At 50.1% G+C, this 19,114-nt stretch overlaps 1 protein-coding gene and 1 pseudogene across 5 annotated transcripts in view; both read right to left on the bottom strand.

The window, feature by feature from the left end:
- Positions 1-762: 762 nt before the first annotated feature.
- LOC127054843 (E3 ubiquitin-protein ligase TRIM56-like) lies at positions 763-10,901 on the bottom strand (annotated as a pseudogene).
- A 2,183-nt stretch (positions 10,902-13,084) lies between these two features.
- The window catches only part of C7H1orf210 (chromosome 7 C1orf210 homolog), a 29,752-nt gene continuing 23,722 nt past the window's right edge, over positions 13,085-19,114 (bottom strand). For all 5 annotated transcript variants that reach the window (XM_050961221.1, XM_050961220.1, XM_050961219.1 and 2 more), the window contains one exon: positions 13,085-16,809. In XM_050961221.1, the coding sequence (XP_050817178.1) occupies positions 16,493-16,809 (317 nt within the window). In that variant the 3' untranslated portion in view covers positions 13,085-16,492. The remainder of the gene's footprint in view (positions 16,810-19,114) is intronic.

Here is a 19,114-nt window from a genome sequence, read left to right as displayed (position 1 = left end):
TGGATTTATACAGAGGCAACATATTTTCTGTCCTATTATTTATCCCTTTCTTAATTATTCCCAGCATTCTGTTTGCTTTTTTGACTGCCACCGCACATTGAGTGGATGTTTTAAGAGAACTATTCACAACGACTCCAATATCTCTTTCTTGAGCGGTAATAGCTAATTTAGACCCCATACTTTTATATGTATAGTTGGGATTATGCTTTCCAATGTGCATTACTTTGCATTTATCAACATTAAATTTCATCTGCCATTTTGTTGCCCAGTCACCCAGTTTTGATAGATCCTTTTGCAGCTCTTTAAAGTCTGCCTGGGTCTTAACTATCTTTAGTAATTTTGTATGCACATACATGAATACTAATGTGTGTGTGCACATGAGTGCGTGAGAGAATGCATGTCTACACAACAGTGCACGTGGCTAGGTCCTTGAGAATCTGTGTAAGAGAACACATTTGCCAGCAAGTGTTAAAACAAAGCCCAAAGACAAATGCCTGAATAGCTCCCACAGAGTTGCTCTGTAAGAGCCTGAACATTTCTTGCCAACACAGTGTAAGAAGCCAGTGAATGTACTCTCACATCCTGTCCTGCACACAGGGAAAGGCTCCAGCAAAAATCCCTTATTTTCAGGTCACTCTGAGGACTCAGTGTCAGAGTCATGCCCTGGACCCTTAGTGAGCCTGCCACACACATAATAGCACCAGGTTTTATTAAAGCAAAACAAGAAGAAAATTTGGAAAACAGTTCATAAGGGAAAGCATGAGGCTCTATTAATTATCCAAATGCATAAAAGTGTTAGTGTAAAACAATCATTTCTGTTTGAGTGTTAACAGTAGGATAAGCTGGAATGCAATAGGAATCATTAGTCTCTATTCCTAAATATAAACAAAAGCTGAGACGTGCTCAAGCACTGACTGCTCTGCCTGGATTCAACAGGCTAAACAGAAAAGGAATGTAAGAGGCTGCATCACCTGTTGAACTGAGGTGACTGCCACCGCCTTCCCAATGGATGCACTAACCAGTCCTTGGCTGCAGCAAGGCTGGGTGCTTTCTGCTTGGGATCTTTAGATACAGTTCTAGCCATTTTACCTTTTCACACTTGTGGGGCTGGTCAGGTTCCCTGGATACTTCCAATGCTGAGACCAGGTTCCCACAGCCTCTGGCAGGTGTAACATTCCTTTGTGATGTTTGGTCATCCTGCTCAAGGAGGACTCTAACTTGTATGGGGGGGCGGAAGAGGGAGAAATTCAGTGGCTGGTTGGGCTAAGATGGCAAAGGGGATGCTGAGAGACAGAAGTAGGTCGTTTTTCTGAACATTCCCTTAATCTGGGACACACTCCAGAACAGTGAAAGTGGAAATCAGAGTTCTATTAGCTCACATCGCTGATGCAGAGGTAAGAGATGTTACTGTAAAGTGAAACAGTTAAAAGGCACCTGTCATCCATCAGTGCCAACTACCAAATGCACATTAAGCAAAGGCATTTCCCTTCTGCCATTTCTTTAGAGCTGGCCATTATTCCCAGCTCTCCAGCTGTTCACCTCAGGCACTGATAGCACTGACTATAACATTGCAGTGTCCCCCGCATAAACTGGCAAGTGAGCTGGAAGAGTGTAGAATGTTTTGGCAATATGGATCTCATCTCAGTTAGTGAAATATTATTTCTACCTCCAGCTCCCCTGGGCTCTGATTATTTTTAAAACCCTTGGAGCACAAAGACTCCTGCCCAGACATGTCTGCTCCACTGACACCCAGAGTCAGGGCTAAAGCTCTGTAACACATCTGGAGGTGACAATACTAGTGGGATTACTCTGGCGCTCTATTAACACAAAGTTTTGGGACCTGAGGTTACAGAACCAGCTACTTTGGGGCACTCAGACCACATGCTCCTAGGGTGTGAACTAGAAGCAATAAATGTGGACGTAACCATCCTCCTGCACCAGAACAAGGCGCCCGCCGTCATCCACAGCAAGGACACGGTGTCTCTTCTGCTGAATTTGGTTGCTCAATACTACCTCCCCCATCTCACCATCTGGGGAAAATTTAATCACCTTCAACTGATCGACCACAAAAATGTTACTGGACATGTCTACGCATACACTGAATGGCTTTGTCAGCAGCGACTGTGAGGTTTTCAGCACATTGAGGATCAGCCCAGACTTCTCAATGATGACGATCTGCTTCTTGATGAAGTCTGAGACAATGAATTCCTCCCAGTCATTGATGGCAATGAAAAGGAACTTCCCCCCATGGTAATCTGTGGGTGCCACCCTGCCCACTCAGTGTCCTGAAGGGCTGTAAAGGGAGATGGAGCAGCGTGTGCCCTCACTCACCGCAATATAGGAGTCCTCATAGGAGGTGATAGCATAGGAAGACTCAGATCCCCTTAGCAGCAACTTGTGCAGAAACTTGCCCTCAAGGGTTAGGAAGAAGAGGAAGGAATCTGAAGAGCAAGCTAGAACATCTCCACAGAGCGAAATGCCACAGAAGACACCGTCTGAGTCTGGCAGAGGTATTGATTGCTGAAAGTGCCCACCGGCGCTGTACTGCTTTATCTCATCATTCTCCTGATCCAACAGGAGAATGCCACCAGCATGAGGCAGAACAGCAATCCCTGTGATATTGGGCTTTACTTGGGAGCCGCACTGGTCTACCTCGAAAGTGCAGACACGCTTAGGCCTTTTACTGCGTCTGCTACAACAAGAGGGGTTCTTGTTGGGAGTGTCAGGAGCACTCTCTTCAGAGCTTGGACAGGAGTCTTCTTCCGAGTCCACAGGCAAGACTGAGTCATCCTCAGACTCCTCACTGGGGGAAGCAGATGCCTCGCTATCTGGCTCAAAAACAGTTTCCATGTCTCCTTTAGGATGTTCCCCAGGAAACACTAGACTGAAGAGTGCTGCCTCAGACAGCATTTCTGGCTGATCCCAGGCTATGGCCAATTCAGGGATTTGGCTCTCTAGTTTCCCTGGGATATATGTCTGGAGCTCCTGAATCCGATTCCTTATCATGCCCTCCAGGTGTAAGATCTCATAGTCCTTTCCCACATAGAGGACCCTTTGAGAGAACTCCTTTGTGCTGATTGCTTTATCTCTTTGGTTCTGGAGCTCCTCTTTCACCAGGCGACAACTTTCCATTTGCTGAGTTAGAAAAGCAGACAGCTCGCCCAGAACATCTTCTTTCTGGGCCAGGAGATAGTCAATAAAGTCATCCACATATCTGGTGATCCTCTCCTTTATGTTCTCAACTTATCTACTGTCTCCTCCACAGCTTTTTCCTGCTCAGAGATGCATGTTATCGTTCCTGCCAGGCTGTCAATTAGCTGCTCAACAGAAGGCCTTTCCCGCTGCACAGCATTTGCCATAGAGACCACCTTGTGCTGGAAATGGTCTAACATGCGGCAGTCCCTGCAGATGGGAGCACTGCAGGTGTCACAGAAGAATCGTAGAGCTTCCTGCTGGTGGTCCTGGCAGCACAGCTCCTGAAGCAGCCTCATCTCAGCATCGTACTCCCCAGCTAGAAACTCCTCAAGCTTCACCACCCTGTGTTGAAGAGTGAGACGGGAGCAGCAATGGTCCTGAGTGCATGACTGGCACAAGAAATCCTTGCAGTCTAGGCAACGGGCAGTGGCAGTCAAGATCTTCTGGGCATCTGAGCAGACTGTGCAGGCCAAGTCCCTGTTGCGTTTAATCTGGAACAACTCCAGTAGGCTGTTGATGAAGAAGTTGGTTTTCAGAGATGAGGCACCTCCTGGGACATCTGTTTGCAGCCGGCACTCAGGACACTGGAGGGCTCTGTCCCTCACTAGTGGTTCCAGGCAATGCTGGCAGTAACTGTGCAGACACGGAAGGATCTTTGGCACTGTGTAGAGATCATAGCCGATTTTACAGGTCAGGAAATCCTCCTTGATTAATTCTTGTAAGGACATAAAGGTTAGAGCCATTGCTCCATCCAAATGAGGCCTGGAAACAAAACAAAGAGAAGAGTCAAAATGCACTCATCTTATTTCTACACACATCATCTGAGTGACAGTCCTGCTGAAGGCTGCAATCCCAAGAAAAAGCCAGAGTGACACATGGGAGGAACAAGGGGAAGGAGAGAAGCAGATATATGAGGAGTGGGAGACAGGGTCAGGGTCTGGCCTGCATCATATATCTGTCCTTGTGCATGCTTCTGTTTAGCTGGATGGGTATCTTTAGTGAACACCTGTGGAAATTTTTGCTTCCTGACACTGCAGAAATGTTTGAATCTATTTGCCCTGGGGACATAGGCAAGAAATTGTTGAGCATCCAGGAATTTTATCCCCAAAATTACTAAAATGTATAGTCTAGACAGACACAAGGAATGGCAGGTGAGAGAACTAGGCTAATTTAAGGAAGAAACTATCTGGGATCTGAGTTGGATCAGCTGACACATTGAAGTTCTCTAGGACTCTGACCCAAATTACTTACTGAAGGAACTCTTTATGTTTTTTATGAATTTTAGAACATACCACAAAGATTAGGCTATTACAAATTCTAACAAACCAATTATGGACAGTACGATGCAATTATCATATTAAGGTCAGAAATAAAGTTTGTCAGCAGCAATACTGGCATTAAATCATCAGTTTAATCAAACCATCAAATTAACACAGCAAATAATTACTTCATCCCAGAACAGAAAGTTCAAGGAGTTGTGTTGATGCTGTGAAACTAAATTAACCACCTAAATCTTTAGTTGGGTGAATATTTCAGTATAAAAACCAATTTGACTTACGTCTATAGCACACCCTCAGAAGTCAATTAATGCTTTCCTCCCAGAACTTCACTGTAAGGTAGTGGTTTCTGGCGCCTAGTGTTTTTTGCCAGTTGATGTAAAGTAAAAATGGGTCCACCTCTGATGGAGACACTTTTCTCTAAGTAAGTGAAGACCCAAATAGATTATTCTTCAAAATCAATAGTCAATCCTGTCTTGGCGTATCATAGATATCTGGGACAACTTAAAAACAGGCACATTTATTTTGATTCATCACAAAATACTTTAACTTATGTCATGACAAAACATATGGTTAGTGTAAAATGGTAGCAAGCCCATTTAAGGGCTAGAGACCTAGGTCCAGCCAATCCTAGTTACTAGACAGGCACACCTGAGCAGGGATCAGCTGATTCCCGGGGGTGGGGGGTGTGTGGAAATGGGATGCTCAGGGAGAGAAAGCCATGGGAGGCTCTTGAAGGAAACCCCAGACCATGCAGTATGATTTGAACCTCAGAGCCAGAGGAGCTGAAGAAAGCTGAGGGCCAGAGAGAGCAGCCTCCACAGCAGTAAAAAAACAAAAAAAACCCTCCAGGCAGGTAGGTCCGACAGTGGTCTGCCAAGGCAAGGAACAGCTTCAGAGAACAGACTCCGGGATAACGAGAAGCCCCACAACTGAGTTTTGTTTTGTCTCTTATGTCAATTAATTAGACCCTGGGAGGGAAGGCATTACTGGGCAAAAAGCCCCTGTGGAGTTTATTTAAGAAGCCACCTGAAAGGGGAAGTTGAAGCATGGCTGCTGCAAAGCCATCTCAAGCCACAAAGGGGCATTTGAGATGCGACCTGCCTGTGACAGCAGTAAGGCCTGGTCTACACTACGCGTTTAAACCGATTTTAGCAGTTAAACCGATTTAACGCTGCACCCATCCACACAACGAGGCCCTTTATATTGATATAAAGGGCTTTTTAAACTGGTTTCTGTACTCCTCCCCGACGAGAGGAGTAGCGCTGAAATCAGTATTACCATATCGGATTAGGGTTAGCGTGGCCGCAAATCGATGGTATTGGCCTCCGGGCGGTATCCCACAGTGCACCACTGTGACCGCTCTGGACAGCAATCTGAACTCAGATGCACTGGCCAGATAGACAGGAAAAGCCTCACGAACTTCTGAATTTCATTTCCTGTTTGGCCAGCATAGAGAGCTCACCAGCACAGGTGACCACGCAGAGCTCACCAGCACAGGTAGCAATGCAGTCTCCTGAGAACTGAAAAAGAGCTCCAGCATGGACCGCATGGGAGGTACTGGATCTGATCGTTATATGGGGAGAGGATTCTGTGCTAACAGAACTCCGTTCCAAAAGACGAAATGAAAAATACATTTGAAAAAATTTCCAAGGCTATGATGGAGAAAGGCCACACCAGAGACTCAGTGCAGTGCAGAGTGAAAGTTAAGGAGCTCAGACAAGCCTACTAGAAAACCAAAGAAGCAAACAGAAGGTCTGGGGCAGGGCTGAAAACATGCCGCTTCTACGCTGAGCTGCATGCAATTCTAGGCGGGTCTGCCACCACTATCCCACCCCTGTCTGTGGATTCCGAGGTAGGGGTGGTAATCTCAGCCATGGCTGAGGATTCTGCGGAAGGGGAAGATGAGGAGGAGGAAGAGGAGGACGAGCTTGCAGAGAGCACACACCACTCCGTTCTCCCCAACAGCCAGGAGCTTTTTCTCATCCAGACGGAATTACCCTCCCAGCCCTCCCAAGCCAGTAGCCCAGACAATGAAGCCATGGAAGCGACCTCTGGTGAGTGTACCTTTGTAAATACAAAACATGGTTTAAAAGTAAGCGTTTTTTAATGATTGATTTGCCCTGAGGACTTGGGATGCATTCATGGCCAGTACAGTTATTGGAAAAGTTTATTAACATGTCTGGGGATGGAGCGGAAATCCTCCAGGGACATCTCCATGAAGCTCTCCTGGAGGTACTCCAAAAGCCTTTGCAGGTTTCTGGGCAAGGCAGCCTTATTCTGTCCACCATAGTAGGACACTTGACCACACCATGCATGTAGCAAGTAATCTGGTATCATTGCATGACAAAGCCTAGCTGCGTATGGTCACGGTGATTGCTGGCACTCAAGCAACATCCGTTCTTTATCTCGCAGTGTTATCCTCAGGAGAGTGATATTGTTCATGGTAACCTGGTTGAAATTCAGGAATTTAATTAAGGGGACAGAGATGGCCATTCCTACTGGGCTGTTAGCCTGTTGCTTAAAAGAAATCCTTCCTTGCAGGTAGCCAAGCGGGGGGAGGGGAGGGGAGGGGAGGTAATGGCGCTGAGCTTTCTGGTGTCTCGCTACCAGGAATCTTCCCTGCTACCAGCCACACAGTGGGAGGGGAAGGGGGGTGATTAGCAGTGATCTTCCATGATACCAGCCACGCGGTGGGGGGAGGGGTAAAGCGATCATCCCAGAGAACTGGATGGGGGGATGGTTTCTGCTGCTGCATGTTAACAGGAAAGCAGCAGCACTGAACGGGATTTGCTTGGTATTTGGGAAAGGAGGGCACTGTGTATATGAAGGCTGCAGAAGCCGAAAGACAATGGCTTACCATGGCTGCATGCAAGCTGAATTCTGTTGCCCGGACCTGCGTCTGTGAGATCTCTAACACCAGAGCCGCAGGCACTCAAGATTAAGATGCAAAATGCAACCTTTAGTGAAATCTCATGTGCTATATTGTTCACTGTGAAAGAGTATAACCATTGTTCTGTAAAATGTATCTTTTTAAATACTTCTCTCCCTTTTTTACCTCCCTCAGGCAGCTGCAAATTTTTCAAGCCTCCCTACTCCATCCCGAAGGCTATCTCAGATAATGCGGAGGAAAAAAAAGACATGAGGCGAAATGTTCTCAGATATCATAGAAGTAACCCGCAGTGAAAGAGCTCATCTGAATGAGTGGAAGGACGTGGTATCAAATTACAGGAAAGATGCCAGTGAACGCGAGGACAGCAGGGACCAACGTGAGGAGAGGAGAGACGCTTGAGACGAGAGGTGGCGGCAGGAAGATCAGAGGTGTAGGTAGGAAGATCGGCGGTGGCGGGATGCAATGCTGGGGCTGCTGCATGATCAAACTGACATCCTCCGACGTCTGGTGGAGCTTCAGGAACAGCAGCAGGGTCACAGAGTGCCGCTGCAGCCTGTGTAACCACCCTCACCACTCTCCACGTTCCATATCTTCCTCACCCAGACGTGTAAGAACACGTGGGGGAAGGCTTCGTGCACCCGCCCACTCCACTCCCGTTGACAGCCCAACCAAAAGGCTGTCATTACTTTGAAATATTTTTAGTGGCCTTTTCCTTCCCTCCTATCCTCCTCCCAAACCATACCCGGGATACCTTGTCAGTTCTCTCCCTCTTTTTATAATGACTTTTTAATAAAGAACATGATTTTTAAACAATAGTGACTTTATTTCCTTCAGTAAGCTGTAATCAAAGGGGGAGGGTGGGTTGCTTGCAGGGAATGAGTCAATCAAGGGGGGAGGGTTCATCAAGGGGAAACAAACACAACAGTCACACCGTACCCTGGCCCGTGATGAAACTCATTTTCAAAGCTTCTCTGATGCGCACCACTTCGTGGTGTGCTCTTCTAATCGCCCTGGTGTCTGGCTGCACATAATCAGCGGCCAGGTGATTTGCCTCAGCCTCCCACCTGACCATAAAGGTCTCTTCCTTACTCTCTCAGAGATTGTGGAGCACACAGCAAGCAGCAATAACAATGGGGACATTGGTTTGGCTGAGGTCTAAGCGAGTCAGTAAGGTGTGCCAGCGTGCCTTTAAAGGGCCAAATGCACACTCTACCACCATTCTGCACTTGCTCAGCCTGTAGTTGAACAGCTCCTGACTACTGTCCAGGCTGCCTGTGTATGGCTTCATGAGCCATGGCATCAAGGGGTAGGCTGGGTCCCCCAGGATAACAACAGGCATTTCAACATCCCCAACTGTTCTTTTCTGATCTGGGAAGTAATTTCCTTGCTGCAGCCGTTTAAACAGAGTAGTGATCCTGAAGATGCGAGCATCATGAACCCTTCCTGGCCATCCCACGTGGATGTTGGTGAAACGTCCCTTGTGATGCACCAGTGCTTGCAGCACCATTGAAAAGTACCCCTTGTGGTTTACGTACTGGGTGCCCTGGTGCTCCGGTGCCAAGATAGGGATATGGGTTCCATCTATCCCCCTCCCACACACACACACACACACACACACAGTTAGGGAATCCCATTGCAGCAAAGCCATCCACTATGACCTGCACGTTTCCCAGAGTCACCACCTTTCATAGCAGCAGCTTAATGATTGCTTTGGCTACTTGCATCACAGCAGCCCCCACAGTAGATTTTCCCACTTCAAATTGATTCCCGACTGACCGGTAGCTGTCGACGATGCAAGCTTCCAGAGGGCTATTGCTACTTGCTTCTCCACTGCTAGGGCTGCTCTCATGTTGGTATTCTGGCGTTTCAGGGCAGGGGAAAGCAAGTCACAAAGTTCCATGAAAGTGCCCTTACGCATGCGAAAGTTTTGCAGCCACTACGAATCGTCCCAAACCTGCAAACCTATGCAGTCCCACCAGTCTGTGCTTGTTTCCCGGGCCCAAAATCGGCGTTCAATGGCTAGAACCTGCCCCATTACCAGCAGGATCTTCAAAGTGCAGGGGCCCACGGTTTGAGAGAATTCTGTGTCCATGTCCTCATTCCTCTCATTGCCACGCTGCCGTAGCCACCTCCTCCTCGCCTGGCTTTGCAGGTCCTGGTTCAGCATAGACTGCACGAGAACGCGCAAGGTGTTTACAATGTCCGCGATTGCGGTCTTGATCTGAGCAGGGTCCATGCTTGCTGTGCTATGGCGTTTGCACAGTTCACCCAGGAAAAAAAGGCGTGAAACGGTTATCTGCTGCTTTCATGGAGGGAGGGGTGAGGCTGCACCCAGAACCACCTGTGACAATGTTTTTTGCCCCATCAGGCACTGGGATCTCAACCCAGAATTCCAAGGGGCGGGGGAGACTGAGGGAACTATGGGATGGCTATGGAATAGCTACCCACAGTGCAACGCTCCGGAAATCAACACTAGCCTCGGTACATGGACGCACACCGTCGAATTAATGTGCTTAGTGTGGCTGCGTGCATTCGACTTTATACAATCTGTTTTACAAAACCGGTTTATGTAAAATCGGAATAATCCCGTAGTGTAGACATACCCTAAGATTAATGCTGCATTAAGCATCACTCAGTAGTTCATAAAAAAATTAGGCTGTGCTCTGTTAAGGCTATTTCTGCCCATTGTTTATCAGGGCATTTGCATGGGCGGTTACCTGATCCATGCATGCGCTGGCAGCAGTTAGATGCACACACATGAGACAGGCACCTATATTTCTAAATCTGGTCATTCAAGTTACATTGTAAACTGTGTGTAGCGGGGATTGGGGCCATCTTGTGTGTCCACAGCCGTGACTCTGAAGCGGGATCCCCAGCGCCCCCCGCTAAAGCAGGGAACTGCCCCGACAGCCCCTGGTTCCCCCCGCCTGCACCCTCAGCGGTTTTCAGGCTTTCTGAGCTGAGTGCCCCCGTTGAGTTGTATGTTTGGTTGTGTCCCCCCACAGCCCAGGCAGACGGGGTGGGGCTCCCTGCCTGGGCCCTGCTGTGCACAGCTGGCTCGAGCCCAGCAGCCCTTGCCCCCCCAGACAGAACTAAAATTATGCCCCCGCCCAAGGCCCCCGCAGCCGGGCCCTGGCGTTTTACAGCCTGTTGCGGGGCCTCGGCACGAGAGAGGTGGCGACCCCCTGTCGTACAGCGCCCGCCGGGCGGCACCTAGTCCCGAGGCAGCCCCCGGCCACGGCGGAAACGGTCCAATAAACAGCCCCCGAGGGGCTCGGCTGGCAGCGCGCGGGGTCACCCCACACGGGCCGCCCAGCGCCAGCGCCAGCGCCGCTTCCCGCCCGCAGCGGCCGGGGGCCGAGGGGGGCGCCGCACACGGCAGGTTCCAGGCTCCGGCCCGGCCCCCCCGCTCACTGCCCCTCGCGCCGCCACGCTCCCTCCCGCGCGATTCACCCGCCGCCGCGCCGCGCCGAGCGCTGCCGGGACAGCGCCATTCCCGCTCCCGAGCTGCGCAGGCCCGGCCGGCGGCGGCCGCACCGCACTTCCGGGAGCCGCTCCGCGTCCTCCCGGCCCGAGTCTTAGCGCCCGTCGCCCGGCAACGGGGGGCGGGGAAAAGCTGCGTGGGGAGGCCTGGGGGCGGGAGGGAAGAAGGCAGGACGGGAGGGGGGGCGAGGGAGGGATGGGGGAGGGGAGGACGGGGGGCAGGAGGGAGGCGGGGCAGGGGAAGGGATGGGGGGCAGGGAGGGAAGAAGGGCAGGGGGTGAGGGGTGGAGGGGACTAGGGGCAGGAGGAATTAGGGGAGGAAGGGCAGGGGGTGGGGAGGACTAGGGGCAGCGCCGGCTTTAGGCCGATTCGCCCGATTCCTGGGAATCGGGCCCCGCGCCTAAGAGGGCCCGGCGCTTTAGGCGCCTTTTAAATTTTTTTACTTACCCTGGCTGCGGTCTGCTCCGGGGTCTTCCATGGCCCCGCTCTCCTGACCAAAGCGCCGGCAGGAGCACGGCTGCCCCACAGCCCCGCTCTCTCAGTTGGAGCTCTGACCAGAGCGCCACAAGCCCCGCGGCCCCGGCTGGAGCTCCGGCCGGAGCGCGACAAGCCCCGTGCCCCTGGCTGGAGCTCCGGGCCCTTTAAATAGCTCCCAGAGCCCTGGGGTAGCAGGGGGCTCTGGGGGCTATTTAAAGGGCCAGGGCTCCAGCTGCCTCTGCCACCCCGGTCCTTTAAATAGCTGCCGGAGCCCCGCTGCCCCCATGCATTCCCCAGGGCTCCCGCGGCTATTTAAAAGGTCCGGGGCGGGGTAGAAGCAGGGGAGTCCCGGGCCCTTTAAATAGCCCCCAGAGCCCTGGGATAGCGGGGAACTTGGGGGCTTTTTAAAGGGCCGGGGCTCCAGCTGCCTCTGCTGCGCCTCCTGCCCTGCCCGCACCAGCCCCATCCCCCGCTGCCTACAGCCAGCTGTGCACCCCCTGCCCACAGCCAGCCCCTACCAAACCCCCTGCCCTGTCTCCAGCCAACCCCTGCTGCACCTCCCCTGCGTGAAGCCAGCCAGTCACATAGTCCTGTCTCCAGCCCTGCCAACCCCTGCTGCACCCCCCTGTGGCCCTGCCTGAAGCCAGCCCACCCCACACTCCCCTGTTTCCAGCCAGCCCTGCACCCCTTGCCCTGTCTGCAGCCAGACCCTACCTCCAGTCAGCCCCTGCCCTGCCTCGAACCAGCCCCATGTCCACTGCTGCCCTGCAGTTCCCAGGCCAGTAACCTGCACACCTGCTTCAATGAAGGGGGCAGGAAGCAGCGGGAACCCACACATGTGCACGCCCCCAGGGAGTGGTGTGGACCCACACATGTGAAACGGCAGTCATTAATAACCAATCAACAGCATATATGATGCAATGTACATAATATACAATTTTATTATTTATATAGTTATGGAAAGTAAATAAACATGGAAGAAATGGAAGGCTTTTTTTTACACTTTTTTCTTTTTAAGTCATCCCTGCCAGGGCCCAGCCAAAAGTGTTCGAATTGGGCCCCGCACTTCCTAAAGCCGGCCCTGACTAGGGGCAGGAAGAATTAGGGGAGGAAGGGCAGGGGGTGGGGAGGACTGGGGCAAGAGGGAGGCAGGGAGGGAAGAAGGGCAGGGGGGACTAGGGGCAGGAGGAATTAGGGGAGGAAGGGCAGGGGGTGGGGAGGACTGGGGGCAGGAGGGTGGCAGGACAGGGGAAGGGATGGGGGGAGGCAGGGAGGGAAGAAGAGCAGGGGGGACTAGGGGCAGGAGGAATTAGGGGAGGAAGGGCAGGGGGTGGGGAGGACTGGAGCAGGAGGGAGGCAGGGAGGGAAGAAGGGCAGGGGGTGAGGGTGGGGAGGAAGGGCAGGGGTTGGGGAGGAGTGGGGCGGGGGGCGAGGGAGGAAGGCAGGACGGGAGGGGGGCGAGGGATGAAGGGATGGGGGCAGGGAGGGAAGAAGGGCAGGGGGTGAGGGGTGGGGAGGAAGGGCAGGGGGTGGGGAGGAAGGGATGGGGAGGACTAGGGGCAGGAGGAATGAGGGGAGGAAGGGCAGAGGGTGGGGAGGCCTGGGGGCAGGAGGGAGGAAGGCAGGATGGGAGGGGGGCAAGGGAGGAAGCGGGGGGAGGCAGGGAGAGAAGAAGGGCAGGGGATGAGGGGTGGGAAGGAAGGGATGGAAGGAAGGGCAGAAGGGAGGAAGGGATGGGGGCGAGGGGTGGGGACGACAGGGGAGGGAGGAAGGGCAGAGGAAGGGATGGGGAGGACTGGGTGGCAGAGACTTGCTGGGCAGGGTTAGGGTTAGCAGCTGCACACCAAGGCCTGGTCTGTACTACAAGCTAAGGGTGGCAAGCTGCCTTGTGTTGGCCTAGCTATGAAGTCTCTTCTCTTGAATTTGGCTCCCAAGTGTCTCTCAGCGCCGAGGCATGGAGTCAGTCGATGCAGTGTCAGTGTAGATGCTGCTTTGCTTAGGTTGATGGTTGCTGGCCTCAAGGAGCCATCCCACAATGCCCCACACTGACAATCCAATCAATACAAGCACTCCTGGTGAGGACCTGCATCACCAAAGCAAGGCACCAAGTGTGCATGCACACAAGAGACTTAATAGCTATGGGGGCTGTGAGCTGACTTAAGTTAGGTCTATATAATTTCGTAGGGTAGACATAACCTAATTAGAGCAGCCCTAAGGCTGTTTTAATTCATGCCTGTATCTTTCTCTTATTTTTTTTCCTATTTGAACAGTGCCTTAGAGGGTAAGTGAGCTCCACTCTCTCCTGATTACAGTGATTAGAGTTGCAGTGTTTCCAACTCTTGTGAGTCACATGATCTTTGTCTAGGTTTCTGGCAGAGAGGGGTAGGTGGACTGCATGGGACATGCAGGCCAGGAGAAGATTGGGGTAGGAGGGTTATGGTAGAGGAATAGAGAGTGCAGAACTGAGGTGGGGGTGATTGAGAAACAGGGAAGACTTCTGATAATGAGGAGGTGGGGTCAGTGGTGATTGGTTCCGGGGGAGACTCACATAGTGCACCTACCTGCAGGGATATCTCATTTGTCCTCATTATGGTCAGCCTCAGACAGTCAAAAGTTATGAGTCAGGTCCCAAAAAAATCATGTCACTTGTTTTAATTATTGAGGTCTTGTAGGGCTATCCTCACTATGAGCTCAATTGTTGGGAAGTGGATGAAAGCTCATAAAAATGTTACAAGAACCCATAACTGTTAATGTTATAGAAAGGCATATATGAAAAAGAGACAGCCTGGTTTGGTATAAACAGAAAAGGATGACTGATATGACACAAGGATTATGGTGAGGTCAAGACTGTAAACAAGAGGGGATAGGAACCAGAAAATAATAGGCCTAATTTCTGACACACCCAATTCTGGTCCAGTGGAGGTTAGAACAGTAAGGACCTATTTGACCCATTGCATCCCTCACAGACTTCTAAAAAGAGACTTTGGGGAGAAAAAATATGGACTCCTGGGGGATTCCTTGGGGAATGGTCAACAAACTTCTGCTTTGTTCCAGACACTGTCCTTTGATGATGAACTTTAAGGATCATTGGAGATGCCCAGACCTCAGCACACCAGTGAGGACATTTGGGCATCACAACTGAGCCAGCGAGCAACCTAGGTTGACACATGTGAAATCCTGCTTTGTCTTCCCTTTCCTTGTATGATCTTTCCAGGCCCTCACTATCTTCCTCTTGTCCCTTTCTTCCCTCTGCATGCTTTTGACCTGACCCAATTCACGTGATTCTAGGAGCTGGGACCTTAAGGAAAACACCAAATATCATGAGTCATGATAAAATCAGGATAGTTGGCACCAATGCTTTCCCAGCAGTTAAATTATGTTGGAACAAGCCAGGCTGGGAAAGCAATTTTAAGAGTAGAAACACAGACTGATTTTGAATCCCAACCCTGTAATCCTCTTTCTGACAGAATCATGCTAAGGTGAAATGACAGGTCAGAGATGAGGTCAGGATCACAGGTCTGTGAAAAAAGGGGATTCCAGCTGGGGATAGTTAGAAATCCCTAATAGTGTCCCTAAACCCCTAAAATTTGGCTAGTTTCTTGGTGCTATCCTTCCTGGAATCAGCTGATTTTTTCCCCCAAAGAATTTAAGATTTCAGAACCCTTTGTTTTAAGGAATGGAGTATTAACCCCAGTGTTTTGTCCCCGTTCTAATTCTGGGACTTCTATCCTGTTCCATGAATCTGTTTGATATTTAATATTTGCATATAACACTCTACAGAGGAAACAAAGACATAAGGAGTTTACCAGGTGTGATACATGTGAACAGCATAACACTGGTGGGGAAGGAGGGGGTTTGCACAAAATAAAGAGAGAAAGCTGCTTGTCTTCACCCTGCACACAAAGTTAAAAAAATGTGTATTTTATTAGGTTGACATATGCTTGTGCAGTTTCTACTAGACCCAGGATTCTCCTTTGCCTCCTGTTCTCTTAAAGAGATGGCTGCATTTCACCCTTGGATGAAGCATCCCCACAGATGCAGCCTGTAAAGCTAGGACCTTTCAGGATAATGATAAGCACAATGATAACATCACTGTGTGTTAGAGATTTCATTAATCTTGTTTCAGAACTCAGCAGCCAGCTCACACAGCAAGTGCTGGGCCTTGTAACCAGGAGGGCAGCCAATCAAAAGGAATAAACTCAAAGTTCAGCTCTGAAGTGGAAGGAGCCATGACAGTGAGACAGGCTGTGTAGCCACATACATTCAGGTTAAACAGCAGAGCCCGTTTGGCACCACAACCAGACAGCTTCCCAGATGCTCCTCTTATAACTGTCCCTGGCATTTCCCCTCCTATGGCTTCTGAGCTCTCATATGAGCTAGGATCGGAAAGCAGGCTTGATATACAGGTTAGTGGCTTTGTCGTGTTGATGGGCAGTACCTCCCTCTCCAGGGCAGAGTCACTGGAGGCTACAGAGAGTCAGGGTTTCATGGGGGATGTTCTAGTCTTTGTCTTCTCTGTGTGATGTCACCAGGCTCTCAGAATCAGAAGTGTCTGTGCTGGAGTGTGTCTATCTCAGTGCTGGTCATTTGGAACTCTGGCTCAGGCTAGGGTGCGTGAGGCTAGTGCTGAGGGTGGGGTTTCTCCCTAGCATCATGCTAGGAGCAAAGGCTGCACCAGGCTGGCTTTCACTGTGCTTTATGGCATTTCAAATACTGAAGCAAAGATGCAAAGAGCAGTTTGTTTTCAGTGCCAAGGCAGACCTCCCGGCACTGTGGGCTGTATTGTTCCCTAGTGTAACACCACTGAAGTTGGTGCTGTTACACCAGAGATAAAATTGGACCCTAATAGTTTCCCAGGAATCTCTGCTCCCATTATCCCCTCTCCCATGCCGACCCCTTCCTCATCACACCCTTCTCTCATGTCACTTCTCAGCTCCTCCTTTTTTCATGTTGGTCCCACCCCCTAAGTTAAACAGTGGAAGCTAAACCAAGAATAGTGACAACTCGATGGAGAAGGAAGGCTCGGAGTGGAGGTGGGGGTCCTGGGCTGCCGAGAGCTGAAATGACAGGCCAGGAGTTGAAAGCCCTGGCCCCAGAAGGTGAAGGGGGATGGCTGGGAGGGGCGCCTGGGTGAAGTCCCAGCCTCAGAGGGAGAATGTGGCTCCAATTAGTCTTCCTCCTGCAGCCGTTCACTTGGCTGGATGTAGTTATCTTCAATGAAGCCATCATCATCCTCCAGTTGCAGCCCAGCAGCACTAGGCATGGATTGATTCTCCCCCCAGGCAACCCCGCTCTCAGCATGGCTGCCTCCCATCGAGCTGGTGTCAGGCAGTGGCTGGTGGCGGTAGCTGGCAAAGTTCTTATGGAATAGTTTGCACTTTGCAGCCAGTGCAATCAGGATGGAGATGCCAATAGCTGATACAAGGAAGCCCACCAAGTATGGCCAGCTGTTCCCTCCCTTCCCTGCAGGCGACGTGGTGGTTGCTGCAGAGGAAAGAGAGACTGAGTAGGTCAGGGAATCCCCATGTCTCACCAGTATCTTCCTGATGGGTGAGGGATTGCCAGGACCTACTACCACAGACACAGGGTGAATACTTGGGCTGGTGCTCCATGAGCCACAATGGTGCTGCTTAATGGTGCCTATCAGAATGGTAGCATTTTACACCTACTTCACATTCTCTTTGCATGAGTGCAAATGATTGCATGGTGAATTGGGCCCAGTGTATTCAGACCTGTGATTCTGAAGTTGCCTGTGCTTTTTAAATTTTTAGCCTAACAGAAAACACCATTAAAGCATGTACAGCTTTGTATGAAAGGAAATTGAGGGTTTGATTATTAAAGGGGAACAAGGGAGTTTATATATCAGTGAATTTGGAAGAGTTACTAATAGTTAAAACCCTCAATCACTTTTTCTGACATAATTTGGGTTGGGGACACACAATCTCATGACTGGGAGACAATTTACCAAGGCTTTGGCTCGGTTAGGATTTAAAGGTATGTTAGATCACGTTATCTGGCTCCATCCATAAAACCTTATAAAACTTAAGTCAAGACAAAGCAAATTGTTCTTTAGCAGGTGCAAGCTGTGCAAGTTAAGGTCTCAGCGGAGCAAGTGTTACAGTTTGCTTTGTCTTTAGCTTTGAAGGTTTTAATTAGATGGATCCAGCTAATCTAACACATCTTTACATCCTAATTTTGGCTGTGTCTTCACTGTTAAAAATAATAAATAAGTGAGGTCAGTCACAGGCGAAGGTATAGCTTAGCTGCCTTGTGGTAAATACTACAGTGCCTTGTCTCCACTAGGATTTTAAGGTTGGATGATTAATGTGCCTTAGTTAACACTTTTTGTGGGGGGGAGGCAGTGAAGATAAAGCCTAACAAAATTGGGAAAGAGGGACAGGGGATGGATCACTTGATTACCTGTTCTGTTCATTCCCTCTGGGACACCTGTCACTGGCCACTGTCAGAAGACAGGATACTAGGCTAGATGGACTTTTGGTCTGACCCAGTAGGGCCGTTCTTATGCTCTTATGTTATGTTCTTATAACTTGAATGTAAAGCGCCAGGATTTGTGTAAATGGAATAATCCGGAGAAAAACAAAAGGATGGCTCTCCACTCTGTTGAACGGAATACTGGAATTTGCAAATGTTTTGTCTAGGAAACAGTGTGATGAGGAAGGAGTAATGTTATGTTTCATTTCATTAAATACCGAGAAGCTGTTAAATGGCAGCTGTTCATTGGAGTAAGTGGTGTAAACTGCCACAGTTTTGCTAATGTAAATGGTTTCTCTCAAGCACTAACACTGGGTAGGTTCTGACCTTTCCTGAAGAATTTTCTTTAAAACTCTAGAAGAGGATAATCTGCAGCTCAGCATAAGGTCTTGGGGGAGGGATAGTTATCCTGCTCAGATGGCAAGAGATCATTCAGATTTCATAATTCTCCCACTAACTAACCTCTGGGCTCCTGTATTGTGTTGGTGCCTGTCATGTAGTATCTGAGTCTCTAATAACTTTGATGAGGTTAGTAACCTTTTTTTGTTGTGTAAAATTATCTCGTGCTTTATCTGACAACAAAGTGTTTCTCAAATGTGGCCACTTGGGGGCTTTTCCTGTGGCCACAACAGCCTCCTGTGCAGTGATGGGGAGGGGAGTGGGGAGGCACAAAACAGCAGCCCCTCTCCTTCCCTGTTGCTCCTTGATGCCCCGCCCTGCACCACCTCTGGAGACAGGTAAGGCACAACACTGCAGGAGCAAGGTGAGTTCTCGACCCACCGTGGGTGGAGGGGCAGTGAAGCTTGCGTGGTTGGGCAGCAGGCTCCACTGACAGGACTTTGGGAGCCTGGCTGCAGGGCTTCGGGAGCTGACCCCTGGCTCCAGCCATGCACTCTGGCCTCCGGCCACATGGGAGCAGGCACCAACTTCTGGCTGTGCGGTGGCGGGGCTCACCCCCTTCCCCCATCACCATGGGCCCCGGCTGCCTCCCCCTCCAATCCCCCCCATCCAGGCTTTAATTTGTCCTGGTGCTTGCTGAGAAGAGTGATATGAACAAACATGTAAGTATCACTTTTCACAGCACACTTAGTAGCTAGCTGGGAGGCTGTGATAAGTGATATTAACAAACATACAAATATCACTTTTCACGGCGTTATTTTTAATTATTGAGTCTGCAATAAAAAAACCCTACATAAATAAATTACGAAGATTTGGACGTGTATTTCTGATTCTTTCATTTGGTTTTCCTAAAATACTTAATAACTTTAGGGAAGAGTGTCATTGTGGCCACCAGCAA

The sequence above is a fragment of the Gopherus flavomarginatus genome, chromosome 7, assembly GCF_025201925.1.
Source record: "Gopherus flavomarginatus isolate rGopFla2 chromosome 7, rGopFla2.mat.asm, whole genome shotgun sequence".
In the NCBI taxonomy this organism is placed as follows: Eukaryota; Metazoa; Chordata; order Testudines; family Testudinidae; genus Gopherus; species Gopherus flavomarginatus.
This window is presented reverse-complemented; position numbering and strand designations above follow the sequence as displayed.